Source organism: Rhineura floridana, chromosome 15, assembly GCF_030035675.1.
Source record: "Rhineura floridana isolate rRhiFlo1 chromosome 15, rRhiFlo1.hap2, whole genome shotgun sequence".
NCBI classification, from domain to species: domain Eukaryota; kingdom Metazoa; phylum Chordata; class Lepidosauria; order Squamata; family Rhineuridae; genus Rhineura; species Rhineura floridana.
In genome coordinates this window covers 12,195,842-12,221,723 of record NC_084494.1, presented here as the reverse complement: position 1 = coordinate 12,221,723, position 25,882 = coordinate 12,195,842, and the positions used below count along the sequence as shown (strand labels likewise).

Below are 25,882 nucleotides of genomic sequence, written 5' to 3'. Positions count from 1 at the left end.
TCAATGCATCATTGCAGGAAGGAGTTTTAATATTGACATAGCAGCACTCCAAGAAACTCAAAGAGCAGGAGAGGGACAACTGAAGGAAGAAAAAGGAGGTTACACCTTCTTCTGGAAAGGACTGCCTGAACAAGAACGATGAATACATGGAGTAGGCTTTGCTATTAAAAATGATCTTGTGAAGCTCTTGTCAGAAGTTCCTACTGGCATTAATGAATGACTCTCAACTCTTCGATTAAAACTTGCCCAAAACCAGCAGGCAACTATTGTAAGTGCTTATGCACCATCATTAGATGCTGATGAAGACATCAAGGAAATTTTTTATACCCATCTGGACACCATCTTATCAGAGATACCTAAGGAGGATAAAATTATCCTCCTGGGTGATTTCAATGCAAGAGTTGGGTGTGATTTTGATTTATGGCCAGAAACCATTGGGAAAGAAGGAGTTGGCAATAGCAACCTGAATGGAATTTTCTTCTGGCTAAATGTGCAGAGCATAATCTTGCTATTACAAACACACTCTTTTGCCAGAAAGATAAACTTAAAACATCATGGAAGCACCCTCAGTCGAAGCACTGGCATCTCCTGGATTACTTAATTGTCTGTGCCAGAGATCATCATGATGCACTCCTCACCAGGGCCATGACAATTGCCGATGACTGCTGGACAGATCACCAATTAATTCGATCCACTATGGCCATTAATATTGTTCCTCAACATAGGCTCCAAGGAAGAAAACCAAGGCATAAAATGAACATCCATGCCCTTCAAGATCCAATTAAGCGAGCTTGCTTTCAAACAACTCTCAAGAAACATCTACCTACGGAACTCCCTGAAAACGTTGAGGAACACTGGATTAAACTAAAGACTTCCATTATTGCAGCATGTGAACAAACTATTGGATACCAAACTAAGAAACATCAGGACTGAGAGAATGATAATGAGATTGAACATATCATTGACAAGAAAAGGAAAGCCTTCCAGATATGGCAAAAAGACATTAACTGTGCTGCTAATAAAAAAATCTACACCAGTGCAAAGGCTGAGGTCCAAAGAAGAACTAGAGAACTTAAGAACGCCTGATGGATAAAGAAAGCTCAAGAAATCCAGCATTTTGCAGATGCCCATGATGCACGGGGCTTTTTTAATGCCACAAAGGCCATATATGGACCAACAAATTATGGTACAAATCCCTTACGTTCAATAGATGGTACCAAACTTCTAAAGGACAAAGAGTCTATTGCACTGCGTTGGAAAGAGCATTACCACGACCTCCTTAATCGTAACTCTATTGTGGCTGATGAGGTCTTCTTGCAAATCCCGCAACAACAAATTAGAGATGAGCTTGCAGTATCCCCTAATTTGGATGAAGTCAGTAAAGCCATCAATCAAATGAAGAACAACAAAGCTAGTGGACCTGATGGGATTCCTGCTGAAGTCTTTAAAGAAGGTGGGCCTGAACTTACACAACAACTTCATAAACTCATCGAAAAAATCTGGATGAGGGAGGAGATCCCAGAAGACTTTAGGGATGCCATAATTATCACTCTTTTCAAGAAGGGTGATAGAACAGATTGTGGGAACTACCGAGGCATCTTTCTTCTAGCTACCACAGGTAAAATCCTTGCAAGGACGCTCACAAATCACCTCCTACCTATCTCAGAAGACATCCTCCCTGAATCCCAAAATGGTTTCTGCCCTTCCAGGGGGACAGTGGACATGATCTTCACTGCACAACAGCTTCAAGAAAAATGGAGGGAGCAAAACCGACCTCTGAATACTTTGATACTGTAAATTGAACTGCTCTCTGGACCATCCTTCTGAAAATTGGATGCCCTAATAAATTTGTGAATGTTTTGCAACTCTCCATGACAACATGATGGCAACAATTTTGGATAACAATGGCTCTCAAAGTGATCCATTCAAAGTGGGATCAGGCGTCAAACAGGGATGTGTCATTGCTCTGACCTTATTTGCTATTTTCATCGCCATGATTCTACACCTTGTTGAGGGGAAACTTCCCACTGGCGTGGAAATCACATATCGAACAGATGGAAAGCTTTTTAATCTCAGTAGGCTGAAAGCAAAAAGTAAGGTAATTACAACCTCTGTCATAGAACTTCAATATGCCGATGATAATGTAGTCTCCGCACATTCAGAGGAAGATAGTACAACACCTCTGTCTCTCTGCACTCTTTGTTTATTTTTCAACATCGCCACATCTGCAAAAACGAGGAAACTCACTGTGGCATCTTAAAGACTAATAACCACTTTTATGGCGTTAAGGGTTTTTTGAACTAGAACCTGCTTTGTCTGATGCATGAAGTCTCAGTCTCAAATGGTAGATATATATATACCCTTGCATTTCGTGGCCTTTTGGCCCCACTGTTTAGAATGCTTTCCTTTGTACCAGTGCCTATATATCTTGATCTGCTCACAAAAAACAATGCTTCATGATGCACCCGACAAAAGTAGACTGTAGCCCATAAAAACGTCTATCACAACAAATCTCTCTTAGCCTTTATTTTTGCTGCAACTCATTCATATGACTTCTAGGGCTTGCTCTGGGTTCAAGACGCCCCCTCATGTCCTCTGTTGACCTTTTCCCACATCGCTACGACCCCAGGGTGGATGTTTCTGCTGCTGGAAGTGGCAAGCAGCAGCACTGTAGTATGTGGCAAGTAGTTGTGAGTTGCCTGCCATTTTCATCACCCACAATGCCCTCAGAATAGTCTGGATCCATAGCATTGTAGATCATTAAAATGGTAGATGGCTCACAGACAGAGCTTGGAAAAGTTACTTTTTTGAACTACAACTCCCATCAGCCCTATCCAGTGGCCATGCTGGCTGGGGCTGATGGGAGTTGTAGTTCAAAAAAGTAACTTTTCCGAGCTCTGCTCACAGACCTGATCACTTGGCATGGAGAGCCCAGAGCTAGCATCAGTGCTGGGTCCTATCCAGTGCCCTGAGGATACTGGGTGCTGGCCCTGATGGCTGCTGCTCTGGAACCGGTCACATATTATAAGAGCGACTCCTGAGATAGACTGCAGTCTGCTATATGTGGGGCTGCCCTTGGGGTTGGTCTGGAAACTCCAGCTAGTGCAAAATGTATCAGTTCAGCTGCTCACTGGGGCAGGGTATTAGCACCATGTTACCCCACTGCTGGCTGCCCCTTACCAGGCTATGTTCAAGGTGCTAGTTTTGGTGTATAAAGACCTATACAGGTTAGGTCCAGGATTCTTGAAAGACTGCCTCACCTCTAGTTGATCACTGTGCTTTGCAGGTGAGGGTCTCCTGCAGATACCATCTTATCAGGAGGTTGGTTCTGTACAATATAGAAATTGGGCCTTTAATGTGGTGGCACCTAACCTTTGGAATGCCCTCCTGTTAAATATTCAATGCCTACGGCCATACTACCCTGAACACGCCCGATCTTGTCTGATCTCGGAAGCTAAGCAGGGTCAGACCTGGTTAGTACTTGGATAGGAGACCCCCTGGGAATACCGGGTGCCGTAGGTTGAGAGGAAGGCAATGGTAAACCACCTCTGAATACCTCTTACCATGAAAACCCTATCAGTATATCCAAAAAAGATTCATAGGGTTGCCATAAGTCGTAATCGACTTGAAGGCATATAACAACAACAACAGATATTCAGCAGGTGCCCTCTCTGTATTCTTTTTGGCCCCTAAAGACCTTCCTCTCTCAGCAAGCCTTTTAAGTAGAGATCTTTCCCAGTCTACATCTGTACTGGAATTAGTTTTAGTTGTTTTAATTGTTTGTGTGTTTGCCATCGTGGGCTCCTTTGGGAGGAAGAGTGGGATAGAAAATTAACAAATATATAAACAAATCTACTAAAATAAAGCAATATAATCCTTGTTTTGTGGCTTCACGCCTCTTCACTCTGGTCACTCGGTGTTTTTATTTCTTCCTTCTAGTGCCCATCCCCTCGAAAGCAAATGGCACCACCATCTCTGGCCTCACGATGAGCAAGGACACCCTGATTGGAGGGGTGACAAACCCCAACGAAATCTTCTGCTCTGTGCCTGGGCGCCTCTCTCTCCTCAGTTCCACCTCAAAATACAAAGTGACTGTTGGGGAGGTCCAGAGACGGCTCTCACCCCCTGAATGTCTAAATGCTTCCCTTCTCGGTGGAGTCCTCCGGAGGTGAGAAACCAAGGAGATCAATTTCGTTTTGTTAACTGATTTGGAAAAAGTTCATTCATTTCTGCCACTCCCATTCATTTTTTTTTATAATTGATTTCAATAGCAGACACACACCCCAGTCTTCTGCTGCCTGTAACATCAGTGTTTTCCAACCTATTGCCATGAAGTTTTCAGGCATACAACTTCCTTTCAAAATGAACAGCCCTGCCATTTTTCAGACAGATATGGCAAGGGTTCACCATTTTATAGGCAATTTTAAAAGACACACATCCTATAAGCTTCCCTTTGCTTTGAGACTCAGCTCTCCTCTGCTTGTAACGTCTGTGTTTTTCATCCAGTTGGCACAGTGTGTTCAAGAATTCTATTATGTTTTTGAAGGATCAGACCTGCAAAATTCCAGATGGATTGGACAAAGGGTACCCACTTTACAGGCAACTAAACAACCCACAACCCATCCTAGTTTCTGTCTCTTTTCCCACCCCTCCCCCTTCCATGAACTGTATAAGGAACGTTTTGGGAGGAATATTTTCAATAAACCCTCAAAAACCCCTCAAAAAAGCAGGCCCAAGTGGAGATGTTAGTACACTAGGCCTGAGGGCCTGTTCTCCAGCCCAAGATGTCTGAAGGCATTTGCTGCAGGCTGAAGCTGTAATCTGGGGTGCCTGGAAGTGGAAGTAAAGTACAGCAGCCAAAAAGTACTGTTCTACAGGCTGCAGTAGAACAAGAAGCTGTGGTAGAGTGTCTGCTTTGCATGCACAAGGTCCTGGTTCAATTCCCGGCATCTCCAAGTAGGCCTGGGAACGTCTCCTTTCTGAAACTCTGGAGAGCTGCTTCCAGTGAGCATAGACAGTGCTGAGCTAGATGGAGTAATTGTAACTTCCTGACCAGGCTTCATACCGCCAGCCAATCACGGTGGCTGATGTTGCAACACCTAGGGTGGCCACATACACATTGCCATAAAGGAAGAAATATTTCTGCCAGAAAAGGACAAATGACGGCAAACATAGTGTATACACTATACATAGTGTGTAGATACGCTAGAGATGTGTTAGAACTCCACCCAGTTTGGATTTGGTACTGAATTTTCCATGAATTTGCTTATTCTCTATTGTTGCACATTGGATTTTCCACGGCTATCTTAAGATTTTTTTAAAAAACAACTCCATCTCTAAAATATCGATATTAAGAAGGAAAATCATATTGATATTTCCTTTCATTTACTGATATTTCCGTTCATTTATTGATATATCCTTTAAAGATATATTTATAGTTCTTTTAAAATTATCGATGGTTCGTTTTAAAGTATCAATATCAATATTTTTGGGGAAGGAAAAAACCTGGATTGGTAAAAGCAGCAGGTAGCAGGCAATGAGCAAATTCGAATCAACAGAGGTCTATTAGGTCAATGGAATGCTTTTGTGTGCGCACTGGCCGACGGATCCCATCCCTATGATACACATTTCGAAACGATTTGTTTACTTTAAATAGGAATACAGTACATCCCACCATAATGGGGAAGCCAGTTCAGCCTGTTGCCCGAGCGCTGACTTGTTGATGGGCAACTTACAGGCCCTCCTGCTCTCAGCTCTTAAGGTCCCTTATCTCTAAACTGGTCTTGCACCAGACAGCCCTTCAGATAGAGAACTCCTTCAAACAGAGCACTCCGAAGTACCACACGCAGCCACTGTATGCACAGCTGTATTCCCTTTGGGGCCTGAAGAGGGCTCTGAGGTCTGGGATTGCGCACTCCCAAACCAGTTTAGGCTAGGCCTGAGCCACAGTTATCAAAAGGTTGCTGGTTCTTAAGCACACAGGAAATACCAAGCTAGGCTATTGGATCTTCTAGTTCGGTATTATCTACGCTGACTGGTAGTGGCTTTCCAGAGTTTCAGACGGGGTCATTCCCAGATGGCGGGGATTAAACCTGGGACCTTGTGCATGCAAGGCAGATTAGGGTTGCCAGGTCCATGGCCTGAGACAGATCCTGGATCTTTAGGAGAAGGGAAAGTCAGCCAAGTGCAGGTGTACTCTGTAATGGGAAAAACCACAAGGTGGAATCCTCCCTTCCCTCTGCACAACTTTTGAAGATACAGAAGAACTCTTGGTTGCCAGGCCCAGCCTCCCAGAGGTCTTCTGTATCTTTAAAAGTTGTGCAGGGGGAAGGGAGAATTCCACCTTGTGGTTTTTCCCATTAGTGTTGCAAGAACACAGCACTTGGCTGACTTTCTCTTCTCCTAAAGATACAGAATCAGTCTCAGGCCATGGACCTGGCAACCCTAACGCAGATGCTCCACTATCAAGCTGTGGCCATTCCCCAAAGTTCAAGCCTTTGGTTCCCTGACAGTCACTTCTTGAGGGAAGACGGGCTAATGCTTCCAAATATCCCAGTTCCAACAGGTCCCTGATGCATATCCGGATTGTGAGCCACCACCTTTCTGACAATATTCAGAAAATGAGGATAGTTACCGTAGTGCCCTCTGCATATTTTGGGCTACCTCTCCGATCAGCCTGAGCCAGCACAGCTGTTAGTGGTAGGAATGGGCGAGGAATTAAATTCAGTTTGCATTTCAAGCTGAATCTATCCAATTCACACTTTCCAAAACAATATGAGAACTGAAACACAGCCAACCGATGAATTTCACACTTATTCTAATCTTGCGATGCACTTTGCCAACCTAGCAGTTCGCCAACCAAACAATGTTTACAAAAATACATATGTCAGGGTGGGCAAATGAAATTTGTGAAAATAACGTGTTTTTTTCCCACCCATTGCCTTATCTCTCTGCTTTTGTCTCTTAGGGCGAAATCTAAAAATGGTGGAAGGTGTTTAAGGGAAAGATTGGAGAAGATAGGATTAAATCTACCTGCTGGGAGACGCAAAGCAGCAAATGTCACCTTGCTAACATCACTGGTGGAAGGTAAGGCATCTTTTGGTTTGGGGACACAGCAGATTCTTTTGAGGATGGGATGTTTAGCACTCAAATTATCCTATCTTTCCATTGGAAATGAGAGGGTTGCATCTCAGGTATATTGCATTACCTATCTGTGGGATCTGAGAGGTTTGTTTAAATACTTCATCCTGCCTTTAGGCATTAGAGAGCCCCCAAGGTGGCTTACAACAAGAATTAAAATGTAATATAAAAATAGGTGAAAGCACAAAAATAACAAACCTCAAAAAGCAGGCTCAATTAAGGTCAAAGACCTGGTGAAATAAAAATTCACCATTTGCCTAAAGGTCAATAAAAAGGGAGCCAAGCGGGCCTGTCTAGAGAGGGAGCTCCAAAATCTGGGTGCCACAACCGAAAAAGCCCTGTCCAGCGTCCCAGCCAGCTGAGCCTTGGAAGACTACGGGACAATGAAGCAAGAAAGACAAATGCAATTGGTGGGCTGTTCTTGTGGGAGAAGACGGTCCCTCAGATACACTGTTTAGGGATTGGTAGATAATAACCAGAAGTTTGAATTGTGCCTGGAAGGGGCTTGGAAGTCGGTTTTGGAGTTCATCTGAAATGCCCAGATTCTGAAATGACTCTGAAAAGGTCACAAAAAAAACCAGGACCTTCTCCAAGACCTCTATGTTCTGGCATACCTCCTCCACTTATGGTATGGGAAGGGTAACAAGGCCCCGAGGCCTGTGAGCTGACTGGACCCTGCTTCCAGTGAAGATCAGGTTCTCCACACCACCATTGTCTCTAGAAAGATTCCCTGAGGGGTGGCCTAGGCAGTGGGGAGGATCTGATCTATGCCAGGAAGGCTGAAGCAAGCTTGAATAGGCCCTGGTGTGATCCCAGTGACATCAATGGTGGAATGTTGAGGCCTAGGCCTATCTATCCTAGGCTTTGGGGCTGATGGTAGTTGTAGTCCAAAACATCTGGGGAGCATCAGGTTGGCCAAGCCTGCTGTACACCCTCTATCTCTCCCAGTGTGGGCTGGATCCACCTGGCCATAAGGAGGTCTTGTGTCTTTACTTTACAGAAGACAGTCCTCTCTTTGTGAGGGCCAAGGCCAGTTAAAAGATAAAGAACTGTCAGAAGAGAGAGCAGGAGGGGTCTTGAAGTCGCCCATCAATATTTAGCACTTCAACATAGTCTCTGTTATCTTTCCGGTGCCTGCTGAAGACCTTCCTTCTCCAACAAGCCTTTTAAGTGGAGACCTTATCCCAATCTGCAACTGTGTTGGAATTGTTTTTAGATGTTTTTACTGTTTGCCGTCCTGGGTTCCTTTGGGAGGGAGGGATATAAATGTAATTAAAAAACACACACCAGCCTGAGCAGCCCCAGAGGTTATATTTAAATTATAGTCATTTCCCCCTTACATTTGCACGGATACATTAGCTCATGCCAATTTTATGTGAATCTGTGTCTTCATTTGTCCTTTTTGTTTTGGCAATGTGTAAGTGGCTATTACCCCCTTCCCTGGCTTCACACACCTTGCCAGAGATTTGGGGGGGGGAGGCCTGTGACATCACTGTCCTGCACAGAAATAGGCCTTGAGGCCAAGCCCATCTGTGATTAATCTGGGGAAAAGATTAATTACCAGGCGCTTGGAGCAGGGAGGAGGGGAAGGGTTATTCTCTGGCCTTCATGCAAAACAAAAGAAGATGTCATCCCGGCAACCTCGATGTGAGAAGCCAACACGCACGCACGCCCAGAGCACAGGGAGTTTTTGGAGCCATGCTTTTCCTTCGCTCTGAAATTCATTGTGGCCAAAAAAGCAGCTGCCAGGGAGGCATAGAAGAGGAAGCCCATCTCTTTTCTTGGCAGCAAATGAAACGAACAGGTCTGGGAGGCAGCGGTTGCTCCTGAGGCACTTGGGCCAGGCTCCTTTGAATGGTTGATTAGCATCAGAAGAAAAGGAGGATGGTGAAAAGACACGTTTCTGATTCAGACAGCTGGGAACTCTCACTGAATAAACTACAGACGATGGCATGTTTGACCAAAGAACAAGGCGAACTGTATAGACAGTGGAGTGCCCAGAAAGGGTTTACTTTTCAGCCGAGGCTTGTCAGCGTCTTGGTTTCAATGGCACAAGCTCTCAGCTCTGGAATATCCTAATAACTGTAGAGATAAGGGACAAATAAGAATCAGTTCACATTTAAAGGTGAACTCACCTAATTCACGCTTTCCAAAAAAGTAGGCAAACATAGCCATCTTTCAGACACACACTTCTCTGAATTTTTCAATGCAGCCCAGTAATCTCCAGCCAAGTCATGTGTACAAAAAATGTATATGCTAGGACAAAGTGTGCATAAAAATGCATATATTTTTGAAAAGAACATGCACCAATGCTTTATATTAGGGGATTGTTTTGCAAAAATGTGTGGATTAGGCAAAATAGCATACAAAAATGTATAGATCAGGAGAAATTAGCACCAAAACTCGGATGAATTTTCACGACTTTCCAATACAGTGGGTCAATTCACTTTTTAAGCTCTGACTCTGAGTTACCACGTTTTGAGTAATTAAGAGATGCACACATGCATGTATGTATATGGGATGTTCCAAGACTTCACTTGCTTCGGATAGCAGTTAAGACACGGACAGTATAAAGCATGGGTAGCCAACATGATACTGTCCAGATGTTGTTGGACTGCAACCCTATCAACCCTGACTATTGGCCAGGCTGGCTGAGGCTTCTGGGAGTTGGAGTCCAACAGCACCTGGAGGGCACCATGTTGACTGGTATAAAGACCAAACTATAAGTTACTCCAGGAGATCAGAGATCAGAATCTTCTTTAAAAAAAAATAATTAAATGCAGCTCTGGAGAGACTGCTAGTTTGATAATAAAAGCTGTCCAACACCAACACTCTTTGCTGGTGGGGAGAACATAATAGACAGAACACAGGCGCATGTATCCCTTCTGCCCTGCAGAACAGGTAGCAGTTTGGAGGGGCACATTTTTAGTCAGGCACACAGTTTGGAAAGGCAGTCAAATACTATGTTTCCTTGATCAAATTATTAATTAATTAATTGCCTTTTAAATACATCTGAAGGCAATTTACAGACATCTCATGAAACAGCAAAAATAGTTTTAAATTAGCAGCACAACCAGCTGCTTTTATTTATTTTTTTAAAAGACAGGAGTTAGTGGGTGCTTGAAGGCCATCTAGTCCACCCCCTGCTCATTGGTGGACCAGCACTAGAGGGTCCTCAACACATGGCTGCCTAGCCTCTGCTTGAAGACCTCCAGCAAGAGACAGCCCACTCCCTAGGTACTTGCTGAGCTGCTCTTCCCATAAAGAATTTTCTCCTAATGTTCAATCAAACTGTACCCTCTCGTAATGACTTGATTTCTCTGTTTCTCATTTTTCTGATCTTAAATTTAGTTCTCCATATTTGCATATCAGTTTACCTTTTTTTAAAAAAAAAAGTCCTCATGAACATCCATCATCATTTTACTGTAAATATTTCCTAGCATACACATTTCTATGCAATTTTGCCTAACATGCACATTTTAACAAAGCAGTTTCCCTAATATAATGCATTTTTGTATGTTATTTTTATGAAGATATGCATGTTTATGCACATTTTATCTTAGGATACGCATTTCTGTGCATATTTCTTGGCTGGAGAAGAGCAGTGCAAAATTCAGAGATGTGTGAATTTTGAAGGACAGCCGTGTTTTGGTTCTCGTATTGTTTCGGAAAGTGTGAATGAGGTAGTTTTTGAGTTTTAAATGAGAACTGAATCAGATTTCTCCTTCGTGCCTGCCTGTAACTTGTGGTCATTAGATCTGGTCCTGCCTTCTGAAGTAGCAGAGAACACATTTTTGCCCTGTTCTATCATGCAGCCTTTCAGGTATTTGAAGAGTGCTATCATGTTGTTTATTATTAAACTGCGACACTCTGCCCCCCACTGATTAAAAAGCCAAGAAGGAAGGTTGCTCTTTGGGTTAAACATATACTAGGAAAATACCATTGTTCTGTACTACATTACTGGCAGATCAAAATCCATCTCTGCAGCTACAAAGGGTAAAATGACAAGGGTCCTTAGTATACATGGATGTGTGCTACAGACAACATGATGTGTCCTCCATAGCTCAGTACCAGAGCGTTGCGTGCAGAAGGTCCCAGGTTCAATGCCCAGCATCTCCGGTTACAAGGGTTAGTTATCAGGTGATAGGGAAGATGCCTCTCTGTCTGGGACCCTGGAGAGATGCTACCAGTCAGAAGTGGGCCAAGGGGATAGACAGTCTGACCTGGTATAAGGCAGCCATTTATGGTCCTCCCCCATGCATAAACTTCCCAGATTCCAGGAGAGGGGCTCAAGAATGATAACTAGCCAGGCATCCCTAAAGGGCAAAGATAGGAGCACGATTTATTTATTTATTACATTTATACCCCGCCTTTCTTTTCATGAGAGAAACCCAAGGTGGCTTACATATGGCTCCCAGGCGGTCTCCCATCCAGACCTGACCCTGCTTAGCTTCAGCAGGGTGCTGGCCTCATGTGCCTTCAGACCATAGCCTCAGTCTTCTCTTCAGTCTGCACCCCTCAGTCTTCTCCAGTCTCGGCATACCTGGTTCCTTCTCCCTTTCCTCGTAGGACATGTTTTCCATACCCCTGACCATTTATGTTGCCTTCCTCTGATCCAGTTCCAATTTTATTTATTTATTTATTATATCCTGTCCTTCCTCCCAGGGCGGCATTTTCTGTGTCCTTCTTAATATAGCTCCTAGAACTGGATTCAGTAACTCCAGATGAGGTCTGAGTAGTTCAGAATAAAGAATAAAGATCAGTCATGCATAAGGATGTCAGAGAACTCTTTGGGAAACAGAAACAGGAGCAGCAATTTGCATGTTCATCGGAGGTCAGGAACGAAAATCACGCAAGCGAATACAAGCCAAATATCTTTTTTAAGCCTGCAAACATTATATAAACAATGTTATTATTTTCTGTATTATATTCTGCAAGATAAATAATGTAGATTTTAGCAGAAGCTGAAGTGTACTGGAATGGAAACAGTGCTGATTTTGATGAACATAATTCCCAGATGACAGATTTGGGCACATTAGTTTACTATTAGCAATAAAGTCAGTGTTCTGCACTTGGATCTTTCCCTATCAGCTTCCCCCACTTCTGTGTATCTCTGTACCGAGTGTGCAAAGATACCATTAAATCACTCCTGATGTAGAGGTGCAGAGGAAATGTCCACTCCCAAAGGAGTCTTCCCTTTGTATCTCTGCATGAATCTCTGGTTTTGGTTTGCCTCCTTCCATTTGGGCTGCGAAAGTCAAGTGTGCCTCCCAGTTTCAAAGGAGAGAAAACAACGCTGAGAATCATCATCATCATCTATAGCAGCCTCTCATCAACTAGAAGCTGGTTGAGGTTGTAATTCTAAGAGGATGAAACCAGCTATATTTGAGAATGTATGACATAGTTGACATGATTATAATTTTATTAGATGATGATGATTGTTTTGTATTTCTTATCCACCTTTCAACAGAAGGTCCCAGGGTGGGTTACAGCATATAAAACACAATACAATTAAAAACAGCGATCAACATCAATATATAGGTCATGGGTGGGAAACTGGTGGCTCACCACCGAGATGCATCCCAGAGAGCTTTTGGATTTGGCCCATGGTCTCCCCTCCTTTCCCCCCACCCCCAGCAATTAAGTTTACTGAAAAAGATTCCATTTGTTTAAACAGGACTTATTCTCTTAGGTCTAATTGGTGTGTGTGTGTGTGTGTGTGTGTGTGTGTGTGCGTGTGTGTGTGTGTGTGTGTGTGTGGTGATTTCAAGAAGTGGCTACTGCAGAGGGAACGGTTAACCACCACCCCATGCTGCCTCCCTCCCCTCCCCAAGAAAAGTGCAGCCCCGGAGGTAAGGTGAGGAAGAGTGAGCGGAGGGAGAGAGAACCGGGGGGGGGTGATTTAAGTGATGGTGTGAATGGGGTGTGTATGTCCCACCCACTTGGCTTTGGCCATGCCCACAGCTGTCTTCAACTTTTTAATAAAAAGGTTCCCCAACCATGATATATAGATAATAGCAAACCAGTACAGGAGCAGAACAGGGCCACTCAGCGATAAGGAAGCTATCAGCGGCACCTAGCAATGATGGCTGTGTTCCGCTTCCACTGTAAGAGACAATATGCTTCTGAATATCAGTTGCTGGAAATACAAGTGAGGAGAGTGCGGCTCATGCACTCAGGTCCTGCATACAAAAGAAGCTCTGAATTGGGTGGGGACCCTCTCCTGCATACATGGATGTATGACTTGTGGTGCCCAACGCATGTTTTGGGGTGGGAACCCGCAGTTCCTTATATACGTTCTTCATTGCTTGTGCATAGATGTACGTATCCGTTTTGTGTGTCCACAAGAAAATCCATTCCAGGCAGGATGCGGTGGCATCTCGTTGAGGACACTCAGGTGAATGATGTTTCATGGCCCACAGCAGATTTTGGAGTGGTCACCCCAAATCCCATATTTTTCTCTACTTACTCTTCATTATTTTAGTTCTGCACAGATGACCTTATGAGCGCCCTGCACCCAGCAGAAACTATATGCCAGGTGGGAAGTACTGGCATATTGTAGAGGCCACCCTCCCCCTTTCTGGAATGTATGATTTGTCCTGGCAGCAGGGGTGTAGTTGTCCAGGGGCTCAGGGAGTCCTAGACCCCTTACCTTTTGGGGAACAGTGCCCCTATGTCTCCAGCATCGTATGATCGCATGAAGGGGGAGTGCGTTAGCCACTGAGAAGAGCCTTCTAATATGCTTCCTTGTCCTTTCCTGCTGATTGGAGCCAATCAGAGTGAAAGGAGGTGAGTCACCCACTGAGAAGACTCTTTTCAGTAGCTAATACTCTTCCCTTTCATACTGATAGTCTCCTAGGGACATCAGTTGTGGGAGAAGGCATTAACAAGGACCTCATTCTCAACCCAGGAGCAAAATAAGGAGGGGGGAGTCTAGCTGTGGCTGAGACTATCATGAAGGGACCCTGCACTTCTCAATTTGCCACTACACTACTGCCTGGCACAGTGCAGATTTTTGGGTGGGCACCCCCAGTTTCTTATTGTTTTCTGCATATTTTTGTCACTTTGGGTTGTACATAGATGCCCTTATCCCTGCCCTGCACCCAGCAAAAGTTGTGGGCCAGGCAGGACGTACTGGCATCTCGTAGAGCACACCCTCCCCTTCCCTGGGGTGTATGAGTTTTCCTGGCCCAGAACAGACTGTGGCGTGGGCACACCCCATTTTGGGGTTCAGAGACGTGTTAACTTTGGCTTGAAGTTACTGTAGCTGTGAACATTCTTTTTTTAGTGTTTTTAACTTTCAAGCAAATAAGGAACTGGGAACTAGGAACCAACTTCAGCCTCATTATGTTATCTGAGACTGGTGCGCGTTGTAGTCCAACAACATCTGGAGGGCACTATGTTGAAGACCCAATTAGATTAACACAACTCTCTTCCGACCTACCCATCCAGCGGGAATGTGTTTCAAACACATCCAGAAAAGTATGTCTCTTAAATTCTATGTCTGACAGTGCGTTCCTTTCAGAGGTAAAAATTAATCTGCAATCCTATAACTCAATGAGGCTTAATTTGGAGTAGACATATATAGGACTGGACTCCACCAGAATACATTTCAGCATTTCAGGGGCTATACTTTATCTCTCCGCTGGTAAGAGAGGAGAGGTGAGGAGGGAGGCAGAAGCCACCTCGAGCTTTGCACGTCATCGTCGCTCACTTCCGCAGCCAGTTCTTCATGTCCATTTTCCTGCTGCCTCCTTGCCCTCTTGCTCTTTTCCCCCTCCACTCCTGTCCTTTTTTAAACAATTGTTTTCTCCACCCAATCTCGCTCTCCACCTCCTCCGTCGTTGCCTCCTAAGCACTCATAGAGCACGAGGGACGAGCAATGCTGCACAGAAGCCCAGTTTAAAGCACATGATTTTTATCCACAAATCAGAGGAGCAGAAGACTTCCCCTGCTCCCCCCGCAAGTAACGCCGCAAAGTAACTCTGGAAACATTACAGTTACGGCTCAAAAGTAATGAAGTTACTAATCTTTCTATTACCAGCAAAATGTAATGAAGTTACCCACTCATTACTCAAAAAAGTAATAAATTACAATTTGTTATTTGTAACTAGTTACTTCCAAGCTCTGGAGGAGACCCACTGAAAGTAATGGACATGACTAACTTAGGGGCAATACATTTTAATGGGTCTACTCTGAGTTGTGCTTAGTTGGCTACAAGAGAGCCATGCATAATGGTTAGAGTGTTGGACTAGGACCTGGGCGACCAGGGTTCGAGTCCCCACTCAGCCATCAAACACACTGGGCCACCTTGGGCCAGTCACTGTTCCTCAGCCTAACCTACCTCACACGGTTGCTGTGAGGATGAAACGGAGAGGGGGAAACCACTGTGAACTCCTTGGAGGAAAGGTGGTATATAAATGTACAAGTACATAACTAATTAGGTAAAATAATATGACCCACTGTTTCTAAATTTGCATCTATACATGCAAATGAACATATGCAAAGGTTCTGCAAATCTTTATCCTCTTTTTGTGGTGACGCTTTTGCTCTGTTGTGGCAATCCATAAGCAGCTACTCCACCCCCAAATGAGTAAATAGAGTAAACCCAAATGAGCCATAGAATAGTGCATTTTTTATTTTTATTTTTTTACTGTGGTTGGGTGGTGGCTAGGAGGGTACATACCTGATGACTTTTCACATGGAAGAGGATTACGAGAGAGAGAGAGAGAAACCACCCTGTCCTTATTGTCTCTGTGCAGAGCACCGAATCTTCCTCAGGGCATAGTGCTCAGGCCATGTATCCATCATTCCATAGAAATGTCCTCTCATCAGTGAAATTGATCCATCTTCAGGCATCCCTGCGGAAGTAATCAGAGCTGATGGCAATCGATCACGTTCGGCCCCCTGAAACCCTGCTTAGACAGACAGAGTTAATTCATCTCAGCTCCCCTGCTGATTGCTGGATTAGGCCATCCATCCCAAGTGTATTAACCTAGTTGCCACAGTGTTGCTTTCACCTTCCTTGTGGGAAGCTAGGCTGCTCCTTAGCAATTCTGAGCAGAATCTGCTGGTGGATAGCCAAACAAAACCAGTGTTTAAGTTGTTTGAAAAGAAACAAGTTTCTAGTTCTCATGGCTGTACACACATTTATTCCTACCATCATTTGAGCCAAAAAAGGAAGCTTATCAGTCAAGTAGAGCCAGTGTGGTGTAGTGGTTAAGGTGTTGGACTATGACCTGGGAGACAAGGGTTCGAATCCCCACACAGCCATGAAGCTCACTGGGTGACCTTGGGCCAGTTACTGCCTCTCAGCCTCAGAGGAAGGCAATGGTAAACCACCTCTGAATACCGCTTACCATGAAAACCCTGTTCATAGGGTCGCCATAAATTGAAATTGACTTGAAGGCAATCCATTTCTATTTTCACTGTACTTTTGGAATTTCGTATTGCTTTATTACTTGGTTGGTTATTTTGTGTAATATGCCCTGCTCTGATATCTTATGAAGAGCGGGTTAAAAATAATAAAAATAAATAGTCCACTGCAGAGATGCAGTGCTTGGTATAGGGCCTAAGATCCCCAGCATCCCAAAGGGAATGTTCTCTATCAGTGCTGAGAGCTGAGTGCACCCCTTTTCAGCTAGTTCAACTTGCAGCCTGTCAGTGCTAATGTGCCAGGGTTTTATCTAAGCTCCTGTGCAAGGCCATTTTTGTGGCACTAACTATAGGATTAGAGAACCAGTGTGGTGTAGTGGTTAAGGTGTTGGACTATGACCTGGGAGACCAGGGTTCGAATCCCCACACAGCCATGAAGCTCACTGGGTGACCTTGGGCCAGTCACTGCCTCTCAGCCTCAGAGGAAGGCAATGGTGAAACCACCTCTGAATACCACTTACCATGAAAACCCTATTCATAGGGTCGCCATAAGTCAGGATCGACTTGAAGGGAGTCCATTTCCATTTTTCAACTATAGGATATTTTTGGGGGGAAGGTGAGAAAAAGGTGGAGCAAAAGGGTGCTTTGCATGAGCTTGAAATATCTGTTGGTGTAGCCCTGCTGCTCTGGGTTCTACTGCTGTCCTCTTCTGTCTGTAAGGCCTAGCAGCTCTGTAAAAACTAACTTATTTACCTTGCTGATGTCGATCACTCTGTATTAACTAGTTTGCAGAGAAGTTGAGCAATTGCAAGGAGCTCAGCAATGATGTAGCTCTTGCAGACTCCATCCTGTTCTTTTTTTTAATTGTGTCAAACACTCCTGCTAATACTTTAGATCAGGGGTAGGCTAACGGCTCTTGTCTCATTTTTGTTTTAACTAACATCCCGTTGGTCCACCAATGTATTTTGTATGGATAAAGCCTGAATGCATATTCAAAATTTGTAAAAAGTGAAGGCATTACTCATCAGGGTTATGTAGTGATCCAGAGTCTTGCTTCGGAGTATAAAAGAGCCCTTGCGGCAGTTGGACCAAGGCTCACCTTACTCCAGCATTCATCACAAGAACCCTAACAAACATCAGGTGAGGGTTGGCCGGCTAGAAATTGGCCAGTGGTCTCTGCTTATGGGCCATAGATAGGGATTGCAGGTAAATCACGTTTCAGATCACGTTTAAAGTCAGACCTACCTAGCTTGCACTTTCCAAAACAATAGTAAACTGAAACAATAATAAAACACAGCCATCCTTTGAAATTCACCTTCTCCAAATTTTGCAGTGCAGTTCTCCAGCCAGGCAAGATGTACCAAAATGCACATACCAGGGTAAACTGTGCATAACAGTGCACACATTTGTGAAAAGAACATACAAAAATGCAATATACTAGGGGAAATTGCTTTGCAAAATGTGTATATTAGGCAAAATTTCACATATATATCTATGGAGAAATTCCCACTAAACTGTTATGATTTTTTAAAAAATCACAAAAATGATGTTAATGAGGATCAGGGGCGGCACCAGGCATGCTGGGGCCCTTGAGCACCAGCCTGCCCCAGGCCCTATCACCATCTTTGATGGCGGCAGGGGCATCAGCCCCTTAGGGAAGCCTTACCCACCATCCTGGTTGATGGCAGGCATGCGCCCACAGTGCAGCCAGCATTTACTTCAAGGGAAAGGTAGGTGGGGTGTACAGGCAGGCGTTGCAGGTCTGCGCGGTAGTAGGGGGGTGCCTAGAAGCTCCCTCTCTGCAATCCGCAGCAGGGTCAGGAGCCGATGCTGCCGCAGATTGCCGAAGGGAATGCTACCCCTCCCCAAGGATGGGCCCTTTAGGGCCCTTAGCCATGGCCCAATCTGGCTGCCCTCTGGTGCTGGCCCTGATGAGGATTTAAAAAAAAAAGTCTGTAAACCACTGGCTAATTTCCAGTGAATCACCTAATGCTGAGCTGGAGAACCTCAGGCCTAGGTGGTGAATGCTGCTCTCTAGGTCTGTCTAGCCCTTGGGATTGTCTCCAGCCCACCCCCCCTTACTGGCTCTGCTTTGCACCTTCCTTGAATATTTCTGCCTGACTAGAATGCACCCTTGAACTCTGATAATGCTTCTCACTTGCCTGGGTGGAGGAACTAGTCTACTGTTCAAAGGTAAAATTAACATTTGTTGCTCTGCTGACTCTTGCTTCTGTCCCTGCCCACCCAGAATGTGGCCCTCAGGAGGTTGTATAGAAGGGAATGCGGCCCTCTGGTTGAAAAAGATTCCCCACCACCCCTGGCATAGTGCTTGCTGGGTGGATCTTAGTGTGCTCCAGCCCGGCATGTTCTTAAGCAAGAGTGCCTATGCAGAAACACACAGGGATCGTTCATTATGCCTTCCCTGTTTAAATAATCCTGAGTGAGAATTTCTTGCTTTGTAAATTTGAAATGCATCAGTGGACCAAAACGGATCTAGAGAGTGAAAGCTCAATGAGTGATTTAATGACCATGTAAGGCAGAAGCCAATCCATCTCTGTGTTACTGTGACTGGGAATTAATATTTAATTCACAAGTGTGACCTGCAACAAAGTGTTGCAGTGTGGGTTGCTTCTGTTCAAGATTGCAGCTTGAGATTGATAGACAAATGATCAAGGAATACCTAATCACTTTGAATGAGTTCAGATCTGCAAGCATTGCTTCCTAGAGTATTAAAGGAACTGTCTGAAGAACTCTCAGAACCATTCTCTATTATCTTTGCAAAATTGTATAGGACAGGTGAAGTGCCAGCTGACTGGAGGAGGGCTAATGTTGTCCCTATCTTCGAAAAGGGCAAAAAGGAGGAACCGGGAAACTACAGACCAGTCAGCCTGACATCAATCCCTGGGAAAATTCTTGAGCAGATTATAAAGCGGTCAGACTGTAAGCACCTTGAAAAACAATGCAGTGATTACTAGGAGCCAACATGGATTTATCAAGAACAAATTGTGCCAGACGCTTATCTCGTTTTTTGATTGGGTAACCTCTCTGGTAGACTGTGGGAATGCTGTGGACATAATGTATCTCAACTCCAGCAAAGCTTTTGACAATTAGCAAGCTAGCTGAATGTGGGCTGGATGGAATCCACAGTTGGCTACCGAATTGTATTCAAAAGAGTGCTTATCAATGGTTCCTTCACAAACTGGGGGAAGATAACAAGTGGGGTACTGCAGGGCTTGGTCCTGGGCCCAGTGCTCTTCAATATTTTTATTAATGACTTGGATGAGGAGGTGCAAGGAATGCTTATCAAATCTGCAAATGATGCAAAATTGGGAGGGATAGCTAATACCCTGGAAAATAGAAAACAAAATTCAAAGGGATCTTGATAGGCTGGAGCATTGGGCTGAAAACAACAGAATGAAATTTAACAGGGATAAGTGCAAAGTTCTACAGCTAGGAAAAAGAAACCAAATGCACATTTATAAGATACTTGGCTCAGCATACTACATGTGAGAAGGATCTTCAGATTGTAGTTGATCACAAACTGAGTATGAGCGAACAGAGCAATGTCGCTGCAAAAAAGGCAAATGGTGTTTTAGGCTGCATCAAAAGAAGTACAGTTTCCAAATCACATGAAGTATTAGTTCCCCTCTGTTCAGCAATGGTTAGGCCTCACCTTGAGTACTGTGTCCAGTTCTGGACACCACACTTTAAGAAGGATGCAGACAAACTGGAACAGGTTCAGAGGGGGGGCAACAAGGATGATCAGGGGACTAGAAACAAAGTCCTATGAGGAGAGACTGAAAGAACTGGGCATGTTTAGCCTGGAGAAGGGAAGACTGAGGGAGATATGATAGCACTCTTCAAGTACTTGAAAGGTTGGCACACAGAGGATGACCAGGATCTCTTCTCAATCGTCCCAGAGTGCAGGACATGGAATAATGGGCTCAAGTTGCAGGAAGCCAGATTTCGACTGGACATCAGGAAAACCTAACTGTTAGAGCCATACGACAATGGAACGAATGACCTAGGGAGGTGGTGTGCTCTCTAACACTGGAGGCATTCAAGAGGCATCTGAACGGCCACCTGTTGGGTATGCTTTAACTTGGATTCCTGCATTGAATCGGGTTTGGACTCAGTGGCTTTATAGGCCCCTTCCAACTCTACGATTCTATGATTCTGTTCTAGGATTCTGTGTTCAGGGTTCCAGACACTCCATTCCATTTTACCCCATCACCGGTTTCCCTTATGATCACTGAGCATGCTCAGTGGTCATTGGACTCACTCAGAGAATTGAGATCCTTGTTGGTATACTGTATATGATATAAAACTATTAAAGACAGTTCTATTAACGAGCAGTAACTTCTATGTACTAAATTGTGACTTGTCTCGTACGTACTTCATTTCTTCTGAAGGCACCTGTGTTGAGGTTTGGTGATGTACAAATTGATTTGTTCAATTAGATCAATCAAAAGGCAGATGATTTATAGGTGTTTGGTAGAGTCGCTAATTCATGCTGTTTGAAGATCAGAGAGCTAGGAATGGGGGAGATATTTGATTCAGCGCCCATTTAAAGGCAAACTTACCTAATCCATGCTTTGCAATACAATTTGTGAACTGAAATGCAGCCATCCTTTGAAATTCATACTTCTATGAATTTTGGAATGTTGTTCTCCAGCCAAGAAAGTGCACAGAAATGCATATAATCAGTGCAAACACGAGTGAGAATTATATTCAGGAATACTGCTTTGCAAAAGTAAGTATATCTGGGAAAATTGTATACAAAACTGTAGATTAGGAGAAATTTGCACTACAATTTGTTATTTGTTATTTATTTTAATTTTTGTAAATTGTATTGCTTTAATTTTTATACTTGTGTTTATTTTTCTTTGTAAGCCACCTTGAGGGCCTTTGGCCAAAAGGTGGGGTATAAATAAATTTAATAATCATAATAATAAAATGCTGATGAATTTTAATGCAGCCTTTTTTTTTTAAATAACGAACTGATGTGGAAATGTGGAGAACTGAACTTAGGCCTGTGAAGATGAGAAACAGAGAGAAACTAAAATGGACCAATTTGCCCATCTCTATGGCTCATCGCACCCAGAGCTGACTATGTTGAGCATCAGTAACGGATAAGTCCACACATGCTCACAAATATATTCCTTTTGCAGGGGAAGCTGTTCACCTTGCTCGAGATTTTGGTTATGTGTGTGAAACAGAGTTTCCAGCGAAGGCTGCAGCAGAGTACCTCTGCCGCCAACACTCTGACCCTGGCGAACTCCATGCCCGGAAGAACATGCTGTTAGCGACCAAGTGAGTATAAAACCCATTAAACGCTTTTTGGCCTTTTCCCCTTAGAACGAGAGTCTCCAGAAAAGTAAAGCTTATACCAGCCTTTGCCAGCCTGGGACCCTCCAGATGTTTGGGGCTACAACCCCCTTCAGCCCCAGCCAGCACGGCTGTGGATTGAGCAGTGATTTAGTATTGAAAAGAACATTTTACAATGCTTTAAATATATAGATATATATATAGTCTGGTGAGTCTCCTGGGAAAGAAGCTGTGTGTTCTCACCCAGCCACCAAGCACACCTCTCTGTCTGCCTCCATTGTGTACAGACTCCCAAGTGGAAACGTCCCTAAATGGGCTCAACGATTTGCTAGGCACATGTGTATTTTAGTGTTTTGCTTGGTCTTCCAAATTCTGTAAGACCGGTTCGGTCCCGGAGTTCAGATTTCTCTCTCTCCCCATCAAACTCTGTTTAATGTCCAAACCCATCAGGAAAGCATCATTTCACAGAACTGTGAAACATATGGCAGGGTGCAAATTATAAACTTTCAGGCTGTCCTGTAACAGAGGCCAGGTTCACCAGCTATGAATTATATTTCTTACAAGTGCACAAAACATACTTCGTGAAGAGCCCAGCCTATTTGCTCTCTGAGGCAGAGAAGAGCAGACTTTAGACTTCTGAGATCTAGTTTGTTTTCCGCTGGAACCTTGAGGTTCACCAGTGGGAGTCATGTGCAAAATAGTGGTCCAGGAAGGTGGGCAGAGAACTGCAGAACAGAAACACATCCTTTCGCTCACATATGTACTCCTGGTTTCCCCTAAGCTGAGAGCAGGGAACCCTTTTCAGCCAGAGAGACACATTTCCTTCTGGGCACCCTTCTAAGGGTGACATGCCATGCCAGTGGTAGGAGGGGCTAGAGGCAAAGATGGGTGGGGCACTGCATGCAGATTTTACCTCTGCTCAGTGGGCTAGTTTCTGCACCCACCCCTCTTGTTTCCTCCAGCCAGTCAAGCAGCAGGCATTACCAGAGTTCAAGGATGCATTCTAGCCAGACAAAAACACTTGGGGTGAAGCTTGGAAAAGTTACTTTTTAAAACTACAACTCGCATCAGCCCAATCCAGTGGCCATGCTGGCTGGGGCTGATGGGAGTTGTAGTTTAAAAAAGTAACTTTTCCAAGCTCTGGTGAAGCAGGGCCAGTGAGGGATGTGGCCTAGGCAGAGTTCTGAGGGCCAAACAGAGAGGCCTGGAGGGCAGGATTTCACTCGGGGGCCTGAGGTTCCCCAACCCCTGCCCTAAGCTTTCTGGATTTCAGCAGCCTAATTTGGGTGGGGAAAAGGCATTTTGTTGTTGAGACTGATGAGCCACTGGGAGTCAGAAACCCTTGCTGATCTAGTGCAACTCACCTGGAGATCTAGCAGTAGATCCGAATCTACCTTCTGCCTATCTCTTCTCTAAAAGTAAGCACACTGAAGCAGAATCCTATGTATGCTTACTGGAAAGAAAATCCCACTGAATTTAATAGGACGATGCAGGTTTTCTCAAAAGTAATTTCCACCAAGTTCAATGGGGTTTAAGAGCGCATAAGACTGCAGCCTTTCAGCATCCTCCTACACATGTCTTCTCAGAAGCAAGTTACACCTTATGCCCACACAGGTAAGTATGGATAGGATTGCAGCCTTAAAATCCTATTCATTTCAATGAGAGCGAGCTAAGCATATGCTTATTTCTCTCCCACTGGAATCAATGGAACTTGAAGGCTGCAGTCTGAAGCACAGCACTCACTGACTTTTGAGTAAACATATATTTGTAGATGTGTGTATGACAAATCTATGGATATGATCTAAGTACATTTTAGTATAAATGTGCTTGGATCACATCCATAGAGTCATCATGTGCTCATCAACATATAGCCAATTAACTTAAACCATCCTTCCCCGAACTGTAGTCCTCCAGATGTTGCTGGACTCCAACTCCCATCAGCTCCAGCCAGCGTGACCAATGATCATGCGAGCTGGACTCCAAGACAACGGAGAGCACCGGGTTGGGGAAGGCTGCCCTAAACTCTTAACCTACCCAGACCACTGGCTGAAAAATGAAGCGGACCACAAGTCCAAGGGGTGGCGGTGGTTGTTAATTAAATTTATAACCCACCCTTCTCCCAAAGGAGCCCAGGGTGGCAAATGCATAAACGATAAAACAATTAAAATAACTAAAAAAATAATTCCAATACAGACACAGGCTGGGATAAGGTCTCTACTTAAAAGGCTTGTTGGAAGAGGAAAGTCTTCAGTAGCCACTAAAAAGATGACAAAGATGATGCCTGTTGTCTTCTCAGTGCCTACTGAAGACCTTCTCTTCCAACAAGCCTTATAAGTAGGAGCTCTTTCCCAGATGCCATTCCTGCTATAATTCATCCTTTTGACTATATTGCTTTTGGAATGTTCATTCTTCATGTCATTCTGTTGGTTTTGTTTAAGAGCACACCTCCCCTTTTTTTAATTCTAGGCAAATCTGCAAAGAGTTTGCTGATTTGATGGCCCAAGATCGCTCTCCACTCGGAAACAGCCGCCCATCACTCATCTTGGAACCTGGAGTTCAGAGTTGCTTGACCCACTTCAGCTTAATAACTCATGGTTTTGGGGGGCCGGCAATCTGTGCAGCACTCACAGCGTTCCAGAACTACTTGGTGGAGTCACTCAAAGGCCTCGATAAAATGTTCATGAACAGCACAGGCAATGGCCACTCAGTCGGTGACTCCAAAACATCAGAAAAAGAAGTGAAACATCGGAAATGACCCCCACAGTTCCCCATCCTGCCCACTAAGAGGGCTCTTCCCCTTCCCAGTTTATGAGATAGGAGGCCTGGTCTGATCAACGTTGGGAAAAGAACAAAGCAGTTCAGACCCTCTCTCTCTCCCGCCACGTTTTCTGAACTGTGACCGATGTATCTCGGAAACCAAGTCTACAAAAAATGAAGAAGACTGCAGAAGAAAGAACATTGATATGGACCTGACAGAGACTGAAGTAAATCATGAGCTGTTGGGGGTTTCTGTTGTCACTTTCGATATTCAGTAGTGGATACCACCCGGAAATCAGGTTACATGTGCAATTACTTTTTTAAAAAACTTTTTTGTAAAGTCCACAATCATAAAACATTGAGCTGTTTCAAGAGACCGTGCAACAAAAAAATGAAGAGATCTTAGTGGAATCAAGAACTGCTTAAGAGTCAAAGGGCTAGAGGATTTTTTATTTAAATTGTCTAATGAGACAGGCCTGGAAACAGAAGGCAGAAAGAGAGAGAGAGGTGTCTACTGATGCTCACCTCTGTCACAGTCCTGTGGTCAAGGAAAGAGGGAGCTTACCTGTTATGCTGTCACTGAGCAGCTCTGTGACTTCTTTTATGCATTCCAACCAATTGGAACTCACTGTGCATTTTCTCCATACAATTTACACAAGAGGCAGGTGCACCAATAAGTATGTTTGGCAGTTTTCTGAAAAGGAAGAGAGTCCCTGCAAACTCTCTGTTCTGTCGAAGTGTCTTTCAGCTGACCTTGACCCAAGATGAATGAAATGATACAGCCAGCCTCCACCCCCAAGTTTTCAAAAATCTTAGTAATAATATTAAATAATGAATAAATAATAATAATAAATTAATAAACGATTAAAGCACAAGAAGCAGAACTTGAAGGAGGCCAAACCGAACTGTTTTGAAATCTGTATATATTTATTTATGTGTAATTAAATCAAAAAGTTTAAAAATGTCCAGTACGCGTTATTTATATCCAATTAAGTTGGGACTTCTTAAAAAAAAAAATTCTTTTTGAAAGATAAGACGGTCTTTGGAATTTTCTGGAATGAAGTTTTGGACACACAACTTGGTAGCATGGATGATAGCCTGTGATGCTCATCATTAGAGACATTTAACCCGTCCCCCCCCCTTTTGTACTTGCTGCTGTTTCTCTTTAAAAGCTGCAATAGATGTACAATGCCACCACAACAAAAATGTCAGTCATTATCTTAATAAAACCTCTTTTTATTTCGAAACAAACCCCCAGCCCTGTGTTTGTAATATTGATGAT

The 25,882-nt window shown here is 44.0% G+C and overlaps 1 protein-coding gene and 1 non-coding gene across 3 annotated transcripts in view; both read left to right on the top strand.

The window, feature by feature from the left end:
- TFAP2E (transcription factor AP-2 epsilon) overlaps window positions 1-25,562 on the top strand; it is a 112,394-nt gene extending 86,832 nt beyond the window's left edge. For both annotated transcript variants that reach the window (XM_061596876.1, XM_061596875.1), the window contains exons 4-7: window positions 3,940-4,168; window positions 6,968-7,086; window positions 21,687-21,828; window positions 24,310-25,562. In XM_061596876.1, coding sequence (XP_061452860.1) covers window positions 3,940-4,168; window positions 6,968-7,086; window positions 21,687-21,828; window positions 24,310-24,598 — 779 coding nt within the window. In that variant the 3' untranslated portion in view covers window positions 24,599-25,562. The remainder of the gene's footprint in view (window positions 1-3,939; window positions 4,169-6,967; window positions 7,087-21,686; window positions 21,829-24,309) is intronic.
- Window positions 3,404-3,522, top strand: LOC133371076 (5S ribosomal RNA). Its single transcript, XR_009759257.1, has one exon. It is a non-coding gene; the product is annotated as a 5S ribosomal RNA (ribosomal RNA).
- Window positions 25,563-25,882: the final 320 nt, after the last annotated feature.